Consider the following 19,876-nt stretch of genomic DNA (forward strand, 5'->3'; position numbering starts at 1 on the left):
TATGGCTTTATAATTTTATATTTATGTCTTTTCATACAAAGCATTATTTTAATTTATTTTCTGTTTTTCTTATTTACCATCATAGATAGCAAAAAGGAACTGCTCTAGCATTTTCCTAGAAGAATCAAAGGAAACTCATAAGACCTAGATCAAAGTAATTCAAATTATATAAATAAATTAAGTGTAAATTCAAATAATACAATATATACAGTATCTGTTAGATACTGACAGTAACAACTATATCCAAAATAAAATTATATATAAAGATAAGTAAAATGACAAAAAAATTATTACATGACTTCATTAAGATGTTTAACTTGGAATAACGGATAATAATTATTACCTCTTGCAGTATTTCATGCAATAATGATCCAATAATCATAACTTCAGAATTTGACTCTAAACCATGAAACATATCAGTTAAGATTGCTCGTCTCATACAAAATAAAGATCCCACGAGTGTAGTACCGGCAACAAGAATATCAGGTTCAAGAACAACACAACCAGATGTATCAGTAACAATCCAACCCAACATCTCATTCCACTCAGCCTGAATAGATACAGTATCACCTTCTCTTAACACCATGCCTGCCCTAATAAAAAAATCAATAAATGTATAAACAAATAAAAAAATATAAAAAATTAAAAAGAGTAAAGAAATACTGAAATCTGAAATAATTTGTTTTAAAAAATATTAAATTATAAATATATAGAAATAATAAACACCACGTAAAATGTCACTTTGGTAGAGCAACAAGCCTGAGAAAGTACGCATTATGAAACTAAATACTAATTCATACACTTTAGACCTGTAAAAATTTGTTTCTTTAATATATTATTAAAACATTTTAGCAGTAAAAAATGATAAATCTGTACAAGATAGTTTCAATAGAACCTTTGCAACGTATGTGGAAGTAAATAAAAATACAATCAAATATGTGTTACATAAATTATGAACATTTACCTGAATTATTTATTCACATACAAAAGAAACAGTTTTGGTTAATAGATGTTGAAAAGATGTCAGCATTTAGTAATTTTAATAAACATCATCAGATATAAAATAAAATGTACGCTTAAAACTAGGGAACTTAGGCCCCCAATTTGTTTGATTCTTTTACTACTTTTCCTTTCTTTTTCCTGTTTAGCCTCCGGTAACTACCGTTTAGATAATTCTTCAGAGGATGAATGAGGATGATATGTAATGAGTGTAAATGAAGTGTAGTCTTGTACGACACTCTCAGTTCGACCATTCCTGAGATGTGTGGTTAATTGAAACCCAACCACCAAAGAACACCGGTATCCACGATCTATTATTCAAATCCGTGTAAAAATAACTGGCTTTTCTAGGACTTGAACGCTGGAACTCTCGGCTTCCAAATCAGTTGATTTGGGAAGACGCGTTCACCACTAGACCAACCCGGTGGGTTTGATTCTTTTACTACTGTATTTATTAAACTTTAACAAATAACTATTTAATTAACTCCATTATTGAGCAGTAAGGACTTGAGCCATAGTACCATATTTAACACAATTTTTCATGGAACAATATTTTGAATTACTGATTAAATAGCATTCTGTAAGAGATAAATCCCAAAAATAAAAGTGAATAGTAGTCTTCTGTTACTAAATTAATCAAAACTTATTCCTGAGAACTTATTTCAAAACTTATTCAAACTTTAAAAACTCATTTCAACTTCAAAACTTATTTTTTTCATTTAAAGTTATTCTTGAGATAGCAAAGATTTAATAGAAAATTTTGTTTTACAATCTTCATAAGTAGATGAAAATGTAACTTTTCATACTGAGCACAGTCTGCAAACATAATTCAATCTGTCTGTAAATTATTAAACATTTATTTTATTTCCAAGTTATCTTTGTGTTAAAAATCTTTCACTTTAATGGTTTATCTATTTAACCTGGATATAAAAAATTACACAACTAAAATTAAATCAGTGTTTCCTATTCCTTAACATGAAGTAATTACCAACAGATGTAGCATCTTTTGATAAAAACAGTTTTGGCAAATGCCAAAAATATTTGTTAAATACTCAGGATTCACTTCAAAAGAATAAAACAAAATAAATTTTTCATAAAACTTTCTTTAATTTGCATACTGATGATACTTTTCAGCAAAATGTTTGAAGCAATAAAAATTATACACAGTTTTAATAGACAGCTTTCTGAAATTTCAGACTTTTGATGACGGAGAGTTTTCTTCCCCCATGATTTTCAAGGACAGTTTTAGGTAGTTTATTCAATCAGGACTAATTTTAGTAAAATACTTACGGAGAGAATAGTTAAAGAAAACAAAATTTAAATAATTTTCATAGGACTTTTTTTCAGAATTCTGACTAAAGGTTCTTAGGTAGTAAGTAAGATCTGGAATGAAAATTATTAGAACACCAGCTATTTGTATCCGTTAAACAGAAATGAAAAAAAGTAATGTATTAACAATGTGTGATTTACAATTTCATTTTATACTAGTATATCTAATAGTACTTTTGTTATATAATTATTCAATGATGAAGTTAGCTTTAAATTCAAATAATGATAAATGCTCTGTACTGCTTCAATATAAATAAGCTTTGTCCTGTAGTGAAGCATGGAAATTAATTTAAAAAAAAAAATCTTTTTTTTTTATTAGTTTCATTTAAAAAATTCATCAACGGAATATTATTTCTGGAATAAAAAGACAATTTAATTACCTTTTTAATGAATTTTTAATTTTGTAAAAATCCCAAAAAAAGCATAAGGTCATTCTTGCACACCAAAATATTAGGTTTAAGTGTATAAAAGACTATCTTTAATAGAGTGGATTTTTTTTAAGAATCCAAGACAATTTTTTTGTTTTGTTTTAGTAAAGGGTGCACATATTCATAAGTAGCGAGACTGCGATTATGATATCTGACATAGATTGGTACAGGGTCAGAAAGCATTGCAAAGTTTAAATTCATGGCTTTGGGTCATCTAAGATCAGTACAAGTGATAAGTTACGATTTATAGAACTCTGGTAAAACCTATAGCAATCTATGTTTTCAACTGCTGGTAGGTGAATGGAAGAAATAGAGAATGGAAATGCTGGAAATAGATAACTTATATTGTGTATCCTAAGTATCCTGAGCTGATAGGATTAATAATGGCCAAAGAATCAGTGTTCATGAAGCAATTGCGGAGGGAATTGAAAGGAAATAGTGGTACAATATTATTAGGAAATAGTGAATATTTAAGTGAAAGGAAATAGCGGTACAGCCATGTATAAGGCATAATAAATAAATAACAATGATAAAAAGCTTAATTTTTTAAAATGCTTTAAAGTGATCCAATAGGATTTTTGATCTTATAACAAATGAAATCAATTTGAAAATCCCATGAAAATACATCATGTACAAAAACTGCTGCAAATTTTCATACTATGGGCGAGAGGAATAATATATTATCACTAATAGGAATCCTACCCAGTAAAATTACATCAACCTGAGAAGCACAATTCAATCTTTATTTACAGTTAGACAGTTTCAATATATGCAGGGAATAATTTTTTGAACTAGTAATGTAGAATTTTCTAGTTTTTAATAATAATTATCATTGAATATGCATACAGTAGTATCATTTAGGAAGAGAATAAAAATGAATGTTCAAGATTTGAAGGAAGATCGTTAATAAATAATTAGAATAGCAAGTGGTCAAGAAGATGTTTCTGAGACACTCCATATTCTACTTGAAGTGAAGACCTAAATTTTATAAGTGATACTCATATATAAAGAAGAGATTTCAACTTCCTTTTTATGATCAATAAAGTATGACAGCAGTTCCTCTGGCTCTACTATTCCACAGTAATTAAGTTTTTCTAACAAGAAGAAATGTGTTAGTCATTAACTATATCTAATACTCTACTGAGATCACAAAAAATAAAATAAAATAAAATATTTATTTTATCTGTGGAAATTATAATATTATTTAAAAACCGGGAAATGGTTTCAATGAGAGAAAAATCTTTCCTAACAAGATTTTGAAGGTGTCAATATATAATGCTTTTCAACAAAATTTTTTGAAGGTATGGTTTAGAAAATGTTTTTAATACTTTACAAAATGTGGACAATAATGAAACTGGCTCAGCATTGTGTAAGCTGGATGAAAACCATTTCTTATGGAAGTGAGTAACAAAAGTAATAATGCAACGGAGAAATATTCTACTCTTAAAAGAAGTGTTAATTAAATTTGTGTAAGGAACAATAATAGTATCCATGAGTATTTTTTTAAAATAATGGCAGGAACTTAATCAATGCCCACCACTGAATGTTTACTCTATATTAAAAATACACCTCTTGGTTATCAACAGGAATTAAAAACACTGATTCATTAACAGTGAACAATCATTCAGGGTAAACAACTTTGAAATGGATAATATTAATGTTGTTGAAAACACCATAAAAGAATTTATTAAATTTTCTCTACAAATACAAGGCATATTCATAAAGTAAGGGCCATCTGCTTCTATTTAAATATTAGTGGGTCTGAACACAGTTTCACGTATGCAGGGCCATCTGTCTGCTATTTATGAAGCCACTGCAGTTGTTTTAATTTAGTAGTCGTTTACTTGCTGGTGAATGCAGATCACAATGTCCACAACAATTATTTCTCCACCAGTTGTGAAGTGAGCACTGTGATTCAAGTTTTGTGTGTAAAAGGATCTTCAGCTGCTTGAAATTCATCAGTTGTGTCTGGTGTATGGACCTACAGTAATGATTGAAGGAAAGATTAGACAATAGTGTCGGAACTTTAAAAACTGCTGCACAAATGTGCATAAAAAACAGCGGAGTGGCAAGCCCAGTATTCAGACCGACAAAATCGTTGAACAAGTGAACCAAAAACAGCGATGTGATCGGTGATTGACGATTAGTGCTCTGGCTGATAAATTTCTGCATGTTGCACACACCTCTAAATACAAGATTGTCACAGAAAAGCTTGAATATTACAAATTGTGTGGAAGGTGGGTACCGAAAATGCTCACCTAACAACACAAAGAGCAAAGAATGTGCAGTTTTTGGACCGCTATCAACAAGATGGAGATGATTTGTTTTCCTACATTGTTACAGGCAACAAGACATGGATATCCTACACCAATGCAGAATCGAAACAACAGTCAATGTAGTGGTGCCATTCTAATTTGCCAAAACCGAAAAAGTTTAAAAAATCTCCGTACTAGAGTCAAAGAATGTTGGCTGCCTTTTTTTTGGGACAAAAAGGGCGTCATTTCGGTTAATTTCATGGAACGTGGATCAACAATTACAGCTGACGGGTACTGCAAAACGCTCACCAAACACAGACGTGCGATCCGAAATCGACGACGCAGGAAACTGTTATCCAGCGTAATCCTTCTCCATGACAACGCGCATCCTCACACCGCTGCCTTAATCAAGAAGATTAAAGATTTTCATCGGGAACTTTTTGACCACCTTGCATATAGTCCCAACCTTGCATCTAGCAACTACTTTCTCTTCTTGCATTTGAAAAAGTGGCTTGGTGGACAATGGTTTGAAAACAACAAACAACTCAAAACTGCCATTATCAACTGTTTAATTCCCAGGCAGCGAATGTCTATACAGAGGAATTAAAGAAACTGGTACAGCGTTATGAAAAGTGCTTAGAATTGAATTGTAATTATATGGAAAAGTGAAGTAGCATTATAATAAACTAAAACTGTAAATAAAAAAACCTGTTCTCACAAGTTAATTTATTTTAATGATCAAATGGCCCTTACTTTATGAATATGCCTTGTATTACATTATCATTATTTTATTTTTAACGTCACGAATAATTTTTGTATAAATTCATTTGATTTTTACAAATAATTAACAAATTAGCAGGTAAATTATACAAATGAAAAGCTACACTAAAAGGTTATTGAAATGAACTGTAAGACAAAATTACATTTTATAATCCATATTCTCACACTGAGGGAATTTACATCCAAGCAAATAAAAAGTAGTATTAATGTAGTAGGTGATCTACTTCAGTAGTTAGTTAGTCAGTTCTCAGATAGTGTCACTGAAACACTATGTTGAAGTAAGAAAATAAATAAATAAAATTATTAATGTAATCTAACCAAACTTAACTTATGCTTGCTTCGCTGCTAACCTTGACTAACGGGCGAAGGTTAACGAGCGAAGTGAGTTTAAGTAACTTTGGTTAGATTATATTTATAATTTTATTTATTTATTTTCTTATTTCAATATAATGTTTAAGTGGCGCCATCTAAGAACTAACTACAGCAGTACCTACTACATTATTTCCTAAAAAGTTGTTTCATCACTTACGACAACAAAATCATTAACCTCAAACTTCTCCAGCATTTTGATGCACTTATTTATCATCAATATTGAAAGAATTTGCGCCAGCTAAATTTTATAGGGTTTAAACTTCCAGTTTTTTGTCTTTTTCAAACTGTCAGTTGTAATATCATGATTTGTAAGCTTGCAGATGTAATGGATTTACATATTAAACAAATAGTCTTGCGAATATTCAATATGACCTATTCCTCAATTTTTAAAGAAAGATATGATAGGTAGAACTGATACCATGCAGAATCAATTGGCCATTATTATTAAGAATTTAGTGTTATTTTCACTATTGACATATAAATGAACTTTAAAGGTTGACTGAAAATTCAATAACAAATCACTATAAAAGATTATTGTTATGCATTTGTGAATCAGTAATTAAGTGGTACAGAATGGAAAAAATGGACATTTTAACAAATTTATTTAAAATTTAATTTTATATGCAAGTGTAAATAGTATAATGAAATATATATTTTTAAAAGAATAATTTATTATTTTCATTTTTTACTATAGTAGAGGAAATAGATTTACAAAATCTGTAAATGATATACATACCATAATAGCAAACAAAATTTAAGATTGTCTTAAACTGCTTAGTGCCTAGCTATTGTGGCTAGTAACCAAAGGTTAATAGAGCGCTTATAAAATGGGGAAAAATATTGGGAAGTGAGTAACTTAAACCATTCATTATCATCCAAACAATTAATAGCATTAAAAGTATTTGTAACAGCAGAAAACCCAATATGGGTTTTCATCATAGCACCCATATCGGTGATATGATGATAAAATTATTCAAAAATGTTATTACATTTTAACTCCTTAACTCCATAACTCCTTAATAAGATACACAATGTAAAAAGAAACTTTAAAAAGCCAGCACTTAAATTGTAATACATCATTATACTTGTTTAATTACTTTATTTTGTCTACTAACATCATAAACTAGTTGGCCAAATTCCAGCAACAGAAAATAATTTCAAAATCAAAAAATCATACATAACAATAGTAATTATAACACATGATTACAGTAACCCTTACTAACCAGGATCCTTGTAAAATGCATTTTGTGGTCTTCGAAGTAACAACATCACTAAGACAGATTTCCATTTGTTTCCCATTATCAAAATATCGAACTGATATCACTTTACATCGGGTATACTTGTCTAAATTTACATCACTAAAGAGAAAAAAAAAGAAAAATGTAATTTAAATTATAATTTGTTTTCTCAATAACATAAATTTAATGTTATTTAATAAATAAAATGTAGAAAAAATAATATCTCTCTACTAACATACATTAATTTTAAGTATAAAATAATTGAACATAATTTCTAAAGGTCTGGGGCAACTACGAGTTAAATACTTTTTAACAATAAAATGATAAAAAAAATTGCATAAATTGTACTTTCATTTCTTGAATAGCTCTGTTAATAGATTCCTTTTTTATAAGCTTTTGCTTACACATAGGTAATGAAAAAAAAAATTGTAGCTGATAAAAAAAAAGCAAAACCAAAACTTGAAAATATAAATGAATCTGTTCAATGTAAATCAATTAGTTGGCTTCACCAAATGAATTACTAAGGCAACAAGGTTTGAAATAATTATAATAGAAATTACCAACTGTGGAATATAAACATATTAAAAAATACAAACACAAAACAACTATCTACATACGTTCAAACACTGATTTCAAATGTTGATAAATATCTCATGGATGAATGCATTGTTATGGATAAAACATTCACAGAATCCTTTTTAAATAATTTAAAGTATTTGTAGTCTATTCATGGAATTCCTGTTCTTAAAATATCCCCCCTCAAGAAAAGTTACTAAAAATTAAAGTCTTAACACTCTAATAATAACGACAGTCTCATAATAACAGTCAATAAAATCAGTGGTTTCTCTCACTGTCCAGATAATGGAATATTCACTGAAACTGCAGTGATTTAGTACACTGTTTTATGAATAACTTTTATAGGATGTTCATTCTGCATTTTTTACATAATAATTTTGAAAAAATTACACCCATTTCATGGAATGGAATAATAGTAGAAAACAGAAGAAATTATCCATTATTACTCGTGGATAATCCTTCAGTTTTTCTTTGTAAATCAGGCACAGCTCATTTTCTTAGTGTACTTTTTTATTCTAATAAACTCCCAGATTTGTGCATACAAAAATAAAAAGCATAAAATAAAAAATAATTAAGGAGATTTTCACAAATCTCCTACACTTCCATGCAAACATTTTTTTTAAAGTAGATATATATTGTATTTAAAGTAGATATATAGATATATATTGGATGTAACTAAAATCACTGATTGAAACATTAATAGAACAAAACTATGATTTGTAATGTCTGGTTCAGCAAATCAAATTAAGTCTACATTTCCCACAATCAGCTATAACTGCAGCTATGCAGTTACAAAACTGCTACATGTTAAAATCAGGTCTGTTATTAACGTAAAAATCATCTATTAGAATAGTATATAAAAATTTCTTCTCTCCCAATGTTCAGCTATTGACTAATAGTTAAGCATGCCTCATGTACAATGATTCTTGCATATAAATAACCCAATATACCTTATCTTATTTATATTAATGTTGTAATTAATCTATTTGTGTTTCATAATAAACTGGTAATAATACTGTTGTATTTCAGTTGCAAGCAGCTACAGCGTGGCTTGAAAATAAAATATAAACTGAAAGCTAAGACTAGTACTTTCAGGTAGTCTAGAGTATCAAGTCTTAATCAATGGCAAAGAAGTCAATCCAATCTGGTGTCAGAGTGTTATTTGCATGTCTATTGACAAAAGTGAAGAAGACAGCAAATTTTAAAATTAGTAACCATCCTTATTTATTCTATTGTAATGCTTAACAATATGAAAATTTTTGTCACAGACGCCTTTCCATCACTTTAAGAAGTAATACAATTTACCAGTATAATTACTGAATGTATATTTCATTGTTCACTAAAAATAAATACACATCCGTAGTGTTAGCTTTATATATGTGATAAATATACAAGGGCTGTCCAAAAAGTAATTTACGTTTTGAAATAAAAAACCAACCAAATAAAAAAAATAAATTTTATTACACACATTTGAAAGGGACAGTCTTAAACTATGTTTCTACATAGTCGCCATTTAAATTGAGGCACTTATTACAATGATGCACAAGCTTTTCAATTCCTTTTCTGCAGAAATCTGTTGCCTTAGATTTTTGGCACCCATCTTGCACAAAACTTGTGATAACCAAGCTTCCCTGATACAATTTCATGCAGTAAACTTCGTGAAATTTGGGAAAAATGAATAGAGAGTTCCATAATCGTAATGTGGTGATTTTTATGAATTTTATTGTTGATTTTCATTATCAGTTTATCAGTCACAAGGCTAGGCCGACCACTGCAGTTCTCATCATGAACATTGGTGCAGCCATTTTTAAACTAAATGCACCACTGTCTCATTCCACCTTTACTCATTATTCCCTCTCTGTACACCTCACAAAGTTGCCGATGAATTTCAATTGGTTTGAGATTTTTTGCCAGTAAAAACCTAATCACTGAACACACCTCATAACTCACAGGATTTTCTATTGAAGCGCACATTTCAATAATTCACAAGGAACAAAGTAGAAAAATCACAGTCCACACGCTACGATAGCTTGATGCATACTGAGTGTAGAAACTTTTTGACACCAAGATGGCAGCTCTATCCCCACCCACATCCACGCTAGGCACAAACACAAGTTACTTTCAGGACCGCCCTCATAGTAAGACAAAAAAATGAGAGTAGCTGGCAATAAATAGAAATTAAAATTAAATATGTATATGAAAATAAAATCCAAAATAATTTACCTCTACTTAACGACATTGATAAAGTTAGCAAAAGATTACTTTTAAAGTAATTACTTAAAATATTTCACTATTGATAGCTGTGAATAAAGAAAACAATAAAACATAATTACAAGAAAATACACTTTTGAAAGTTTAATCTTGCTAATCTCTTCTTCCCTTTTGCATTTTAAGATTATACTTCCTAAAATTATCATTAAAACAAAAATGCAGATGAGTAACTAATATAAAAATTAATAGCATGCACATAAACTAAAAAAATTGGATTTATCATATTTAAAGAAAAATGACTTTTAAAACTACAACAAAAACCACAATTTTAAAATTCAAAATTTTCTCTCATAGGTAATTATATCATACAGATGTTCTTAGAAAAAACATCACATAAAGAAAAAACCTTGTGTGATGAATTAGATATATAAACACTTGTTCCTAGTATTAAAAGAATGATTGACTAATTTTTGGAAATAATATTTGTTTTAGAAAACTTACAGCAAAGAAGTTGAAAACTCCTAGAAAATTAGGTATCTATATTTCTAACACTATTTAGAAAGTAACTACATGCATTCCTACATCAATGAATAATAAATCTGAACATAAAATGGTTTTATTATCCTATTAGGCCAAATTTTTTATTTTTTAGTATTGATAATCAGTAAAATAGAATGCAGATACATTATTGAATTTCTGAAGTAGTATTAAAAAAAAAATATATATATATATTAGTTATATGGATAACTTTTCAATTATTAAACATAGACAAATGAAATTTAGTTACTCCTACCTTGAAACGATCTATTTTTAATATGATACCATTACACCCCAAGCACCCAGAGGGGGAGGGAACTCAAAAACGTTAAATAAAAAGGATAACTATGTGATAAATAATTCTAAAGGACATTGAAAAATAGAAATTTAACATAAAATCTTTGGGCTATGACAAACATAACCAAAATGGTACCCATTTAATATTTACCACAGTTAGTTTCATCAAATGTGGTCTACAGTATATTCAAAGTTGTGATCTCACACTGAAAAATATATGGGGCGGTAGAAATAATATGCACACTGGGATAAAACTGGAAAACAAAATGTTGCACAAAGCAACTTAGTGTAGTAATCTTGCCCTACTAATAACATTCCAAAACTTGTTGACCCACATCCTCTTATGTTCTTTGAGATGCTGTTGTTATGAAATCAAGTAAGTCAACTATGTCAATACCTACTGCGTTTTAGACAAATACCAACATACAGCAATTGAATTTTGTACAGTAGAAAAAGTTAATTACCATTAACAACTGTTTATGGTAATATAACAATTGATCAAAGTACTGTGATGATTCTACAGCACAATAATTCTCAGCCACGCACATCACATGCGACCACCAGGACTTAAAAATGTGATGTAGAAATTTGAACCTCTTCCTCACCATCCTTATGCACCAAATTTGGCATCTTGTGATTCTCACTTATTTCTGTAGTTAAAAAGGGATATTAAGGGTATCCACTTTATCAAGGATGATGAACTGAATGAAGTAGTGGATCTATGAAAGATTGCTAGCATTCATCACGGATGGAAAGAGAAAACTTGTTCACTGCAGGGAGAACTGAGAAGCTGTAAATGAAGATTATTTGGAAAAATAAATGTAAGTTTTTGTAGCACATAAAATGTGCATTAAATTTCAATCACCCCCTTCAATTCTTTTGTGGTTGGAATATTTAATAAATTTTATTTTTTTTAATGTTTCATTGTTAAGTAGTTATTTAAAAGGTAATGTGACAACCTTCAAGACAAGCTGTGAAAAAATTTGATGGTCACCATTTTGGTTAGGGTTGTCCTGCCCAAATTTTTGTTTTTGAAGCCCTTTACAAACCTATTTCTTTTAAATCTTTGAATTGCCTTCCCCTTCGGTGAATGGATTATGGTTTTCTCATAAAGAGAAATAAATTGTTTGAAGGTAAGAGCATTTTCTAAATTTAATTTCTATATTATTAACTGTTGAATACTTAAGTGTTGCCATACTTTGCTGTATAACTAGTACATATTCTCCAAGCTTTGAGGTTAAGTAGAGAATTGCACAAAAATAAGAAAAAAGTGAATGAGTGTGTGTATAAACATGAGACAAATATAATCTGATCAATCAATTTTTATTTAAAAAAAAAAAAATTCTTACCGGCGTGAAATAGAAACATCATCAGAGTGATCCCAGTCATCAAACAAAATATCATTATGAATATTTTCATTCACATTTTGCAGTGATATACAATTTTTAATTTCATTACTAACTTTGTTATTGAGAGAATTATACGTAACATCGTCATCATTACTTATATGATCAACAACATCTTGATTCAAAATTGTTTGTTCTGGTTTATATTTTGTAAAATCTGATGACTTTTGTGATATCTGCATTTCATTAAACGAAATATTACATTTTTTTATTTTATCTTTTTCTATATTGAAATATGACTCAACTGATTGATTTCTATATTTAACTATAGTGTCTTTTTCTCCTAATTGACTATTAAAATCATCTTTTTTACTATTTAAATATGCTGTATTTTGTTCTGATGGTTTTACATGCTTTTTACTGCTAACATTAAAGTTAAGAAAATCAAATTTTCGTTTAACACCTTTATTATGCTTTTTGGTATCTTTTACATTTTTTGGTGGTGTAGGCATTATAATATCAGGACTACTATCTACTTTAATCTGAGTGTAAAAGTTATTAGAATTATTGTCACCATATTTAACCGGTGAATTTTCTTTTTCACTTAACTTCACATGCGACATTTCATTATTTTTATTCAGATTATATGTGTTATTTGCAACAGCAACTGAAGGACTCCTATCTTCTACATGAAAAACGGTTTCCTTAATTTTAATCTTATTAATAATTGTTTGATCTTCCGTTAAATCTATTTCTTCAACTAACTTATTTTCATTAAGTTGGTTAACGATATTATTGCAAATTCTATTATTTTCTGCACCATTATTCAATAACTTTACTTTATTTTCAGATCCAAAAAAATATGTTGATATTTTTGATTGTTTGTTACATTCATCATTGATACTGGTACTGCACATTCCATCATTTTTACCAACAGAAAAAAAAGATGATATTTTTAATTGTTTACCAATATTTCCTTTATTTTCAATCTGTAAAAAATAAAATAACAATAACGGATGAAAACTTTATTTGAATAAGGAATGAAATTTAATGATATAACTACACACCATTACTGTATCGATTAAAAAGATCTAGCTGATTTTTTTTGTTTTTTTAATTTATTCACCATTACAAAAAAATTCACCAATATTAATTGTTCTATTTCCATTGATAAATAAATAGCAACTGTAAGATTAATGAGTATATATAATTAAAATTCCATTGGATATTATCTACATCCATAACGGCAGGAAGATGGAGGAAGAAATGTCAGCAAACCAGATAGGCTACATAAGTTAGGGAGAGTATGATACTCAAGAAGGAATAAATTTTACAACAATGTAGGAATATTCATATAAGTTAAATAGTTTTTTAATTAAGTAAAGGTACATTTTGTAACTTCTTTCTCATAATACTGGCTTAAAATTTTCTATTTAAAATATTTTTAATAAATAAAATGAATGGATTTTTTGTTTAATGATGAGAGTTGATAATCGCAAAGCACTTAGCTACAATATATATACATGTTCCTGGTTTTATATACGTATATACAGGTGTCCCTTGAGGAAACCAACATACTTCATAGGTGTATGTATTCCTCCCATTAAAATAATGAATAAAGTTCACATAAACAAAGGTCTGGAAATGCTTCATTAATGAGTTACAGCTAGCAGAAGATTTCACCTGGAATTCAGCTCCCCTAGTGAAATGAGGTTGTACTGAAATTTTTAGGATGTTAATTGAGGGGTAAAATTAATGATCTATGGTTTTTGACCTCAAAAACTGAATATAATAGGTTCTAAAACTGTATCTCCAGTAGTTTTCATGATATCCAAAGTAAAATTTAAAAATTTGTTGTCCGAAAACTGTTTTTTGGCGTTTACAATACAACTTTGTTAAATGACTAATAAGTGCATAAAATCTTGTAACATAACTAAAAAGAGAATTCAATACTAAAAAGAGTGATGTAAATAAGTCCAATAAAAATCAGATAAACATTTAAGAAAATCAAAATTATACTGAAAAAGAAAGAGAACAAAACATAAATGAAATAACTTACACAAAAAAAGTGCTGTATTTAATTGTTTTATTTTTTTTAATTTAATTTTCACACCTTACAGATAGTGTTCAAAATGAAATCTAGTACAAGATATAACATCACCAGAAGCTTTTATAATAGTATCATGAAAATTCTTAAAATGTTCAAAAGCGTTTAAAATTCAGTTCAATAATTCTTCTTTGAAATTAACTTTTTCTGTGAAAAAGGTTCCTTTAAATGACCCCAAATATAACAGACCAAGGGATTTAAATGGGGGGACCTAGGAGGCCAATTAATTGGCCCACCTCGACCAATCATCTGCTCAGAAAACTTAAGTTTAAATGCTGTCTAACATCTTGTGAATAATCAACAAAACATGTCATGTCATGTTGGAATAATGTTTGTTGTCTTTTTTCAAGAGATACGTCTTCTAGCAGAATTGGCAATGATTTTGTAAAAAAATCTTTGAACACAACACCACAAAAGGCGATTTTAAAAATAAATAGTCCAATTAACTGGTCCACAATCATACATTTATAAAAAATCGGGTTTTAAAGTTTGACTCTAATTGTGATTGGATTTTCAATTGACCACCTGTAACTATTCTTCAAATTTTGTATTCCATTTCTGATAAAAGTAAATTCATCAGTGAATAAAAAAATGTAATAAGCAAAATTTTGATTTTCTTGTACTCTCGACAAACATTTAATCTTAATTCACTGTCATCTGGTTGATGATTTTGAATAGTTTGCAAAGGATAATAAAAAATTTCTCTTTGTTTAGTGTTTTCCAAAATGTATTATGAGACATGCCTGTTTGATTTGTTCAGTGAGTATTGAGTCAAGGACTACACTGTATTATTTGAATGATATTTTCTTGCTCAAGTACAGGCTACTCTATATATTCAATAAAACAAGCAGTCGTTGGAAAATATCCATTAGTTTGTAAATGATTGAAAACTAAGGAAAATGATTTGTGAGCAGGTATTCTTCTATTTGGAAATTCATTCATATTCATGTTTTGCAGCCTGGCTATTTCCATTAGTAAAACCATAAACAAAAACAATATCTGCATTCTTGATTTGAAAATTTGAATGGCATCTCACTTTTTTAAAAAACGCATGAATATTTTATACGTACATACAAATCATAAAAAGCACACACACACACACACACACTACAAAAGTCACAAATAAGAAACTAGTTGTGATTAATAAAAAGTTAATTGTTGAACAGCTGTACAATAACTTCAATTCAAATTTTGTTTCTGAAAAGAAGTGTTGCCAACTTTAGGTTTTCAATAAGCTTAAAAAACTTCAATTAATACAATATTTTTTAAATCCTGTTTTTGCAGAATGTTGCAATTCTGCTTTGTATTTAACTAAACACTAAGTATTTGTTTTTTCAACTGTCTTTTTTAATTTTTTAATCAAATAAATTAATGGATTGTAAAAATTTCTCGAATAAGTAATTTAATTTATTTTTTGTTGTTTCTTCTTCAGTAAAATTTGATTCTTTTAAAAAGTTAATTTGATTTTTATTGGACTTATATTAAATCACTAATTTTAGAATTAAATTCTCTACAAATTTTAATAACTTTTATGCACATATTAGTCATTTAACAAAGTTATTGTACTGCAAACCAAAAAAAAAATGATTTTCAGACAAAAAAGTTTTCAGTTTTACTTTGTATTATTATTATCTTTTATGACTGCATAGGATCACTTTAGTCAGTCGATTATCAAAGTCTCTTCAATGGGACTACTTGGGCCTCGCGACCCTCCCAGTACTTTTTCATACGTTCCAATCTTTGTGCCCTTTAATGTCCACAATTTCCTGAAGGCAGAACCAAACCCTTGCACCATATTTTTTTAGATGTATTCCATTAGCTCTGATGTCCTATGAAGGGTGTTAAAAAATTAGGTCTGAAGAGTACGAATCTGTCTCCAGAGAAATGGTGGACATTTGCAACGCTTGCTGTACGACATTAACAACAGTTGTGCATAACTACATTCCATGAATCAAATCAAATGTGAGTATCTGTATTATAGTCATAATGGAATTATTATAATATATAGTATAATGATGTGATAAAATGCTCACTATAGATATAGTGAGCATTTTCCACAGTGAGCTCCTGGATGGAGGGTGCTGGTTTGTCCATGGTGCTGGAAATGACCAAAATCATGGTGTTTTTTATGGCAAAAAGAAGACTGACATTGGCAGTCAAGATTCAGGGAAGGTAAATACTGTCGAAACCTGCCATTAAATATCTAGGGATCTGGTTTGCCACTTGTCTGAGGTTCGGTAGGCATGCCCTTGAAGCCACTGAAAAGGCAGAGAGGGTGGTAATGCGATACATCACCAGGATTCTGCCAAATTGTAAAGGATCAGGTCAACAATGGTGGAAACTAATGACAGGAAGGCCCATATGCCACACTCTTATATGCTGCTGAAATCTGGACAGATGTTGTATACGGAAGATATAAGGGAGCGTTGGAGTTCTTTCATAGGAAATGCTGTCTATGGGTGGCAGCTGCTTACAGTACCATCTCCCAGGAGGCAGTCGAAGTGATAGCTGGGTTGCTCTCAATTGACCTAGAGGTAACTAAATGGTAAATAGAGGTAAATGGAGAAGGTTATGCCAACGCGAACCAGTGATTACTGCCGAAAAGAAACGTATCAATTTAGATATTATGGAGGAGTTGATAGGGATGTGGCAGGAGAGGTGGACCCACAGTGGGAAAGGCAGGTGGACATATAGATTGATTGGGGACATTGTGAATGGGTCTGGGGAACTCAAGGCTCAGTGGATTTCAATTTAACACAGCTTCGGTCGAGCCATGGGGGCTTTAGAGCCTAAAATCCCCATTGCTCGATTTGTAAAGGTTTGGACCCGATTATATGGATTGTTGCCCTGTTTGTGGAACTAAAGACGTCTTATTACATCTTTTTCCAGTGGCCCCCATTCTGAACTAGAGCGCAGGAAGTTTTGGACACATTGGGAAGCAGGGATATGTTCTTACCTTAAGACTTCAAGCAGATTATGTTAGCAAAAGAAGAGAACTGGAACACAGTGGCGAGATTTGCCAAAGTAGTTGTAGACAAACTGCATGTCGCTAAAGAAGGCCAAAAGGGAGCTACAAGCCGAAGAGTTGCTGTGAGGCGGTCAGGGCTGCGGTTGAGTGTCTAGGGGCTCCCCGACCTTGTGGGGCCGACTGGATGCAGTCACTCTGCTGGCACGGACCCGTAGGTAAGTTCCCCTCTTCAGAAGCTTAGAATGTGGACGTCCTGGTAAGTTCTTGTAAGTATGTGGTAAGTACCTGAGAGTGTGCATAATGTTGGCTAAGTATGTGCATGTATGTGTAGCAATTTGTTTGACTGTTGTGTGAGTTTGGTGTTTGCCTATGAGGGCTGACTGTGTGTGGGCGTAACTGTGCTTTGCTGTGTCTTAGTGTTACTTGTGTTTTGTATCTTTGTGTTGAGTGTGTGATTGTATTGCAGATAATACAATAAAGTGCAACTGGATCTTTAGTTAGGATGTATGGTAAAATATTTTAGATATAAATTAAGAGAGCTATCAAGGGCACATTTTCACAGCATCTTTCCATGTCTACATTGTAGACATATTTAATGGGATGGATTGGAAAGGACTCACACATTATGAAACGAGTGCATGGAAATATTGAATGACCTAAGTACATCATCAGTAATAAGTGATAGGTTGTGTACCTATGTGAAGCTGTGTTGCGTATCTTTTGCAAACATTTTAGGATGTGGTTAACATCATAGCACTAAGGTCTGATACACTCATGTAATGTTTTTTCTTCCTTTTTTTTTGTTCTTTACCTATATGATCTTTTATTTTATATTTATAGTCAAATAAAGACGATAATAAAATTTGTTAATCATCAGTTAATAATGTTTATAGTTTTTAAATTATTTTTGTTCAATTATATACTTTTATGTGAGAATTAGGATGAATTTGTGTTTATTTTTCTTCTTGTGGTTAATACGTGGATTAAATGAAGAAATTGATTATTGTGCATCTATAGTGTTGTTTACCATTAACAAAATGTATATTCATCAGAAGAACCACTATTTATCAAATAAAATTTGATAGATAGTTTATCAATTACTTCTGACAGATGGACTGCTTCCCTTGCTGTAGAAAATTTTGCTTATTTTTGTTTGTTAATTCTGTTATTGCAAATAAAATTAAATTAACACTAGAACCAATTTATAAATATATTGTTTTGTATTTAAATACAAAATGTGGACTTAAAACTTCATTGAATTTTTGTATATAACGCATACCTCTATTACTGTTTCTGGATCATTAAGTAACTCCTTCATAAAATTCTGGATAAGCTACACAAAAATAATTAATTATACTTATTACTATTAAAAAGAATTTCATTTATGTTGATATCGGTGAAATATCAACTAATTATAGTGATACTATATACTATATATAACTATACTATACTATAAACTATATAGAGAAACTATTTTTAATTAATATCAACTATTCTAACTGAAGAGAGGTCAGTAAAAGAGTATTATAAGTTTTAAGCAGTCATCACTACCATAAAATACTTTTAAACAAGAAAAACCGACCACCTTCGCCATCGATTTTTTTTTTAAAGAAAACTTTGTTATGAAAACTCATGTAAACTTTGTTACATGAAATAATTCCCAAAGATTAATACCTAGACAATTATAAATATTAAATTTGGTGTTTTATTATTTTCCTAATTATAATATCAATAGAGAAATTAATTAAAAATTAATAATACCTTTTTGCTTGAAACTTTCTTCATTCTTACACAAACTAATATTTATTTATCTCTGAATGATTTCAGATAATCTGCCTCGATAAATAAATTCAAACTGTTTTAGATTAAGATTATACCATCAAAGTTTAAGATTAGAAAATACAAGACATTCTTGGCCAGAACGTTTACATTTCATAACCTATAAATACAATATCACTTAACCCGGGAAATAACCCGCCAAAAGTTTCATACAATCGTTATCACAAATTTTTGCCATCAAGCGAAAAATATTTTTACTAACTTCTGCAGTACTTTTCTTAAAAATAATTAATTGAAGTTATGAATTATTCAATATTAATCGATTAAATTAATTTAAAATACATGAATATTACATTTAGTTGTTTTTTTTTTCATTTCTTCTCCTGTAGGGTGATTAATTTTATTGTTATATTATTTTTATTTATCATATAATACTTAGAATTACTATTAATAAACGTTTTCGTTTATTATTATTTCATCAAAGGTTGTTTTTTTTAACTGCACTTTGTGTATTTTTTTTTCAGTTATGTTTCAATCATTTGTTTCGCTTAAATCTTAAAAGCATTAAAATTGCACTACATATTTAGAGGAAATATGCACTCTTCCACATATATAAAAGTATTGAGTATTCCTTCCAGTTACTTAAATCGCCCG

The 19,876-nt window shown here is 29.7% G+C and overlaps 1 protein-coding gene across 1 annotated transcript in view; it reads right to left on the minus strand.

The window, feature by feature from the left end:
* Nucleotides 1-19,364, minus strand: part of Dna2 (DNA replication helicase/nuclease 2) — a 62,703-nt gene extending 43,339 nt beyond the window's left edge. The window contains exons 1-4 of the mRNA XM_075367224.1: nucleotides 19,205-19,364; nucleotides 12,372-13,357; nucleotides 7,387-7,521; nucleotides 344-593 (exon numbers count right to left, since the gene is read on the minus strand). Coding sequence (XP_075223339.1) covers nucleotides 344-593; nucleotides 7,387-7,521; nucleotides 12,372-13,357; nucleotides 19,205-19,228 — 1,395 coding nt within the window. The 5' untranslated portion in view covers nucleotides 19,229-19,364. The remainder of the gene's footprint in view (nucleotides 1-343; nucleotides 594-7,386; nucleotides 7,522-12,371; nucleotides 13,358-19,204) is intronic.
* Nucleotides 19,365-19,876: the final 512 nt, after the last annotated feature.

This window comes from Lycorma delicatula, chromosome 5 (genome assembly GCF_047948215.1).
Source record: "Lycorma delicatula isolate Av1 chromosome 5, ASM4794821v1, whole genome shotgun sequence".
In the NCBI taxonomy this organism is placed as follows: Eukaryota; Metazoa; Arthropoda; class Insecta; order Hemiptera; family Fulgoridae; genus Lycorma; species Lycorma delicatula.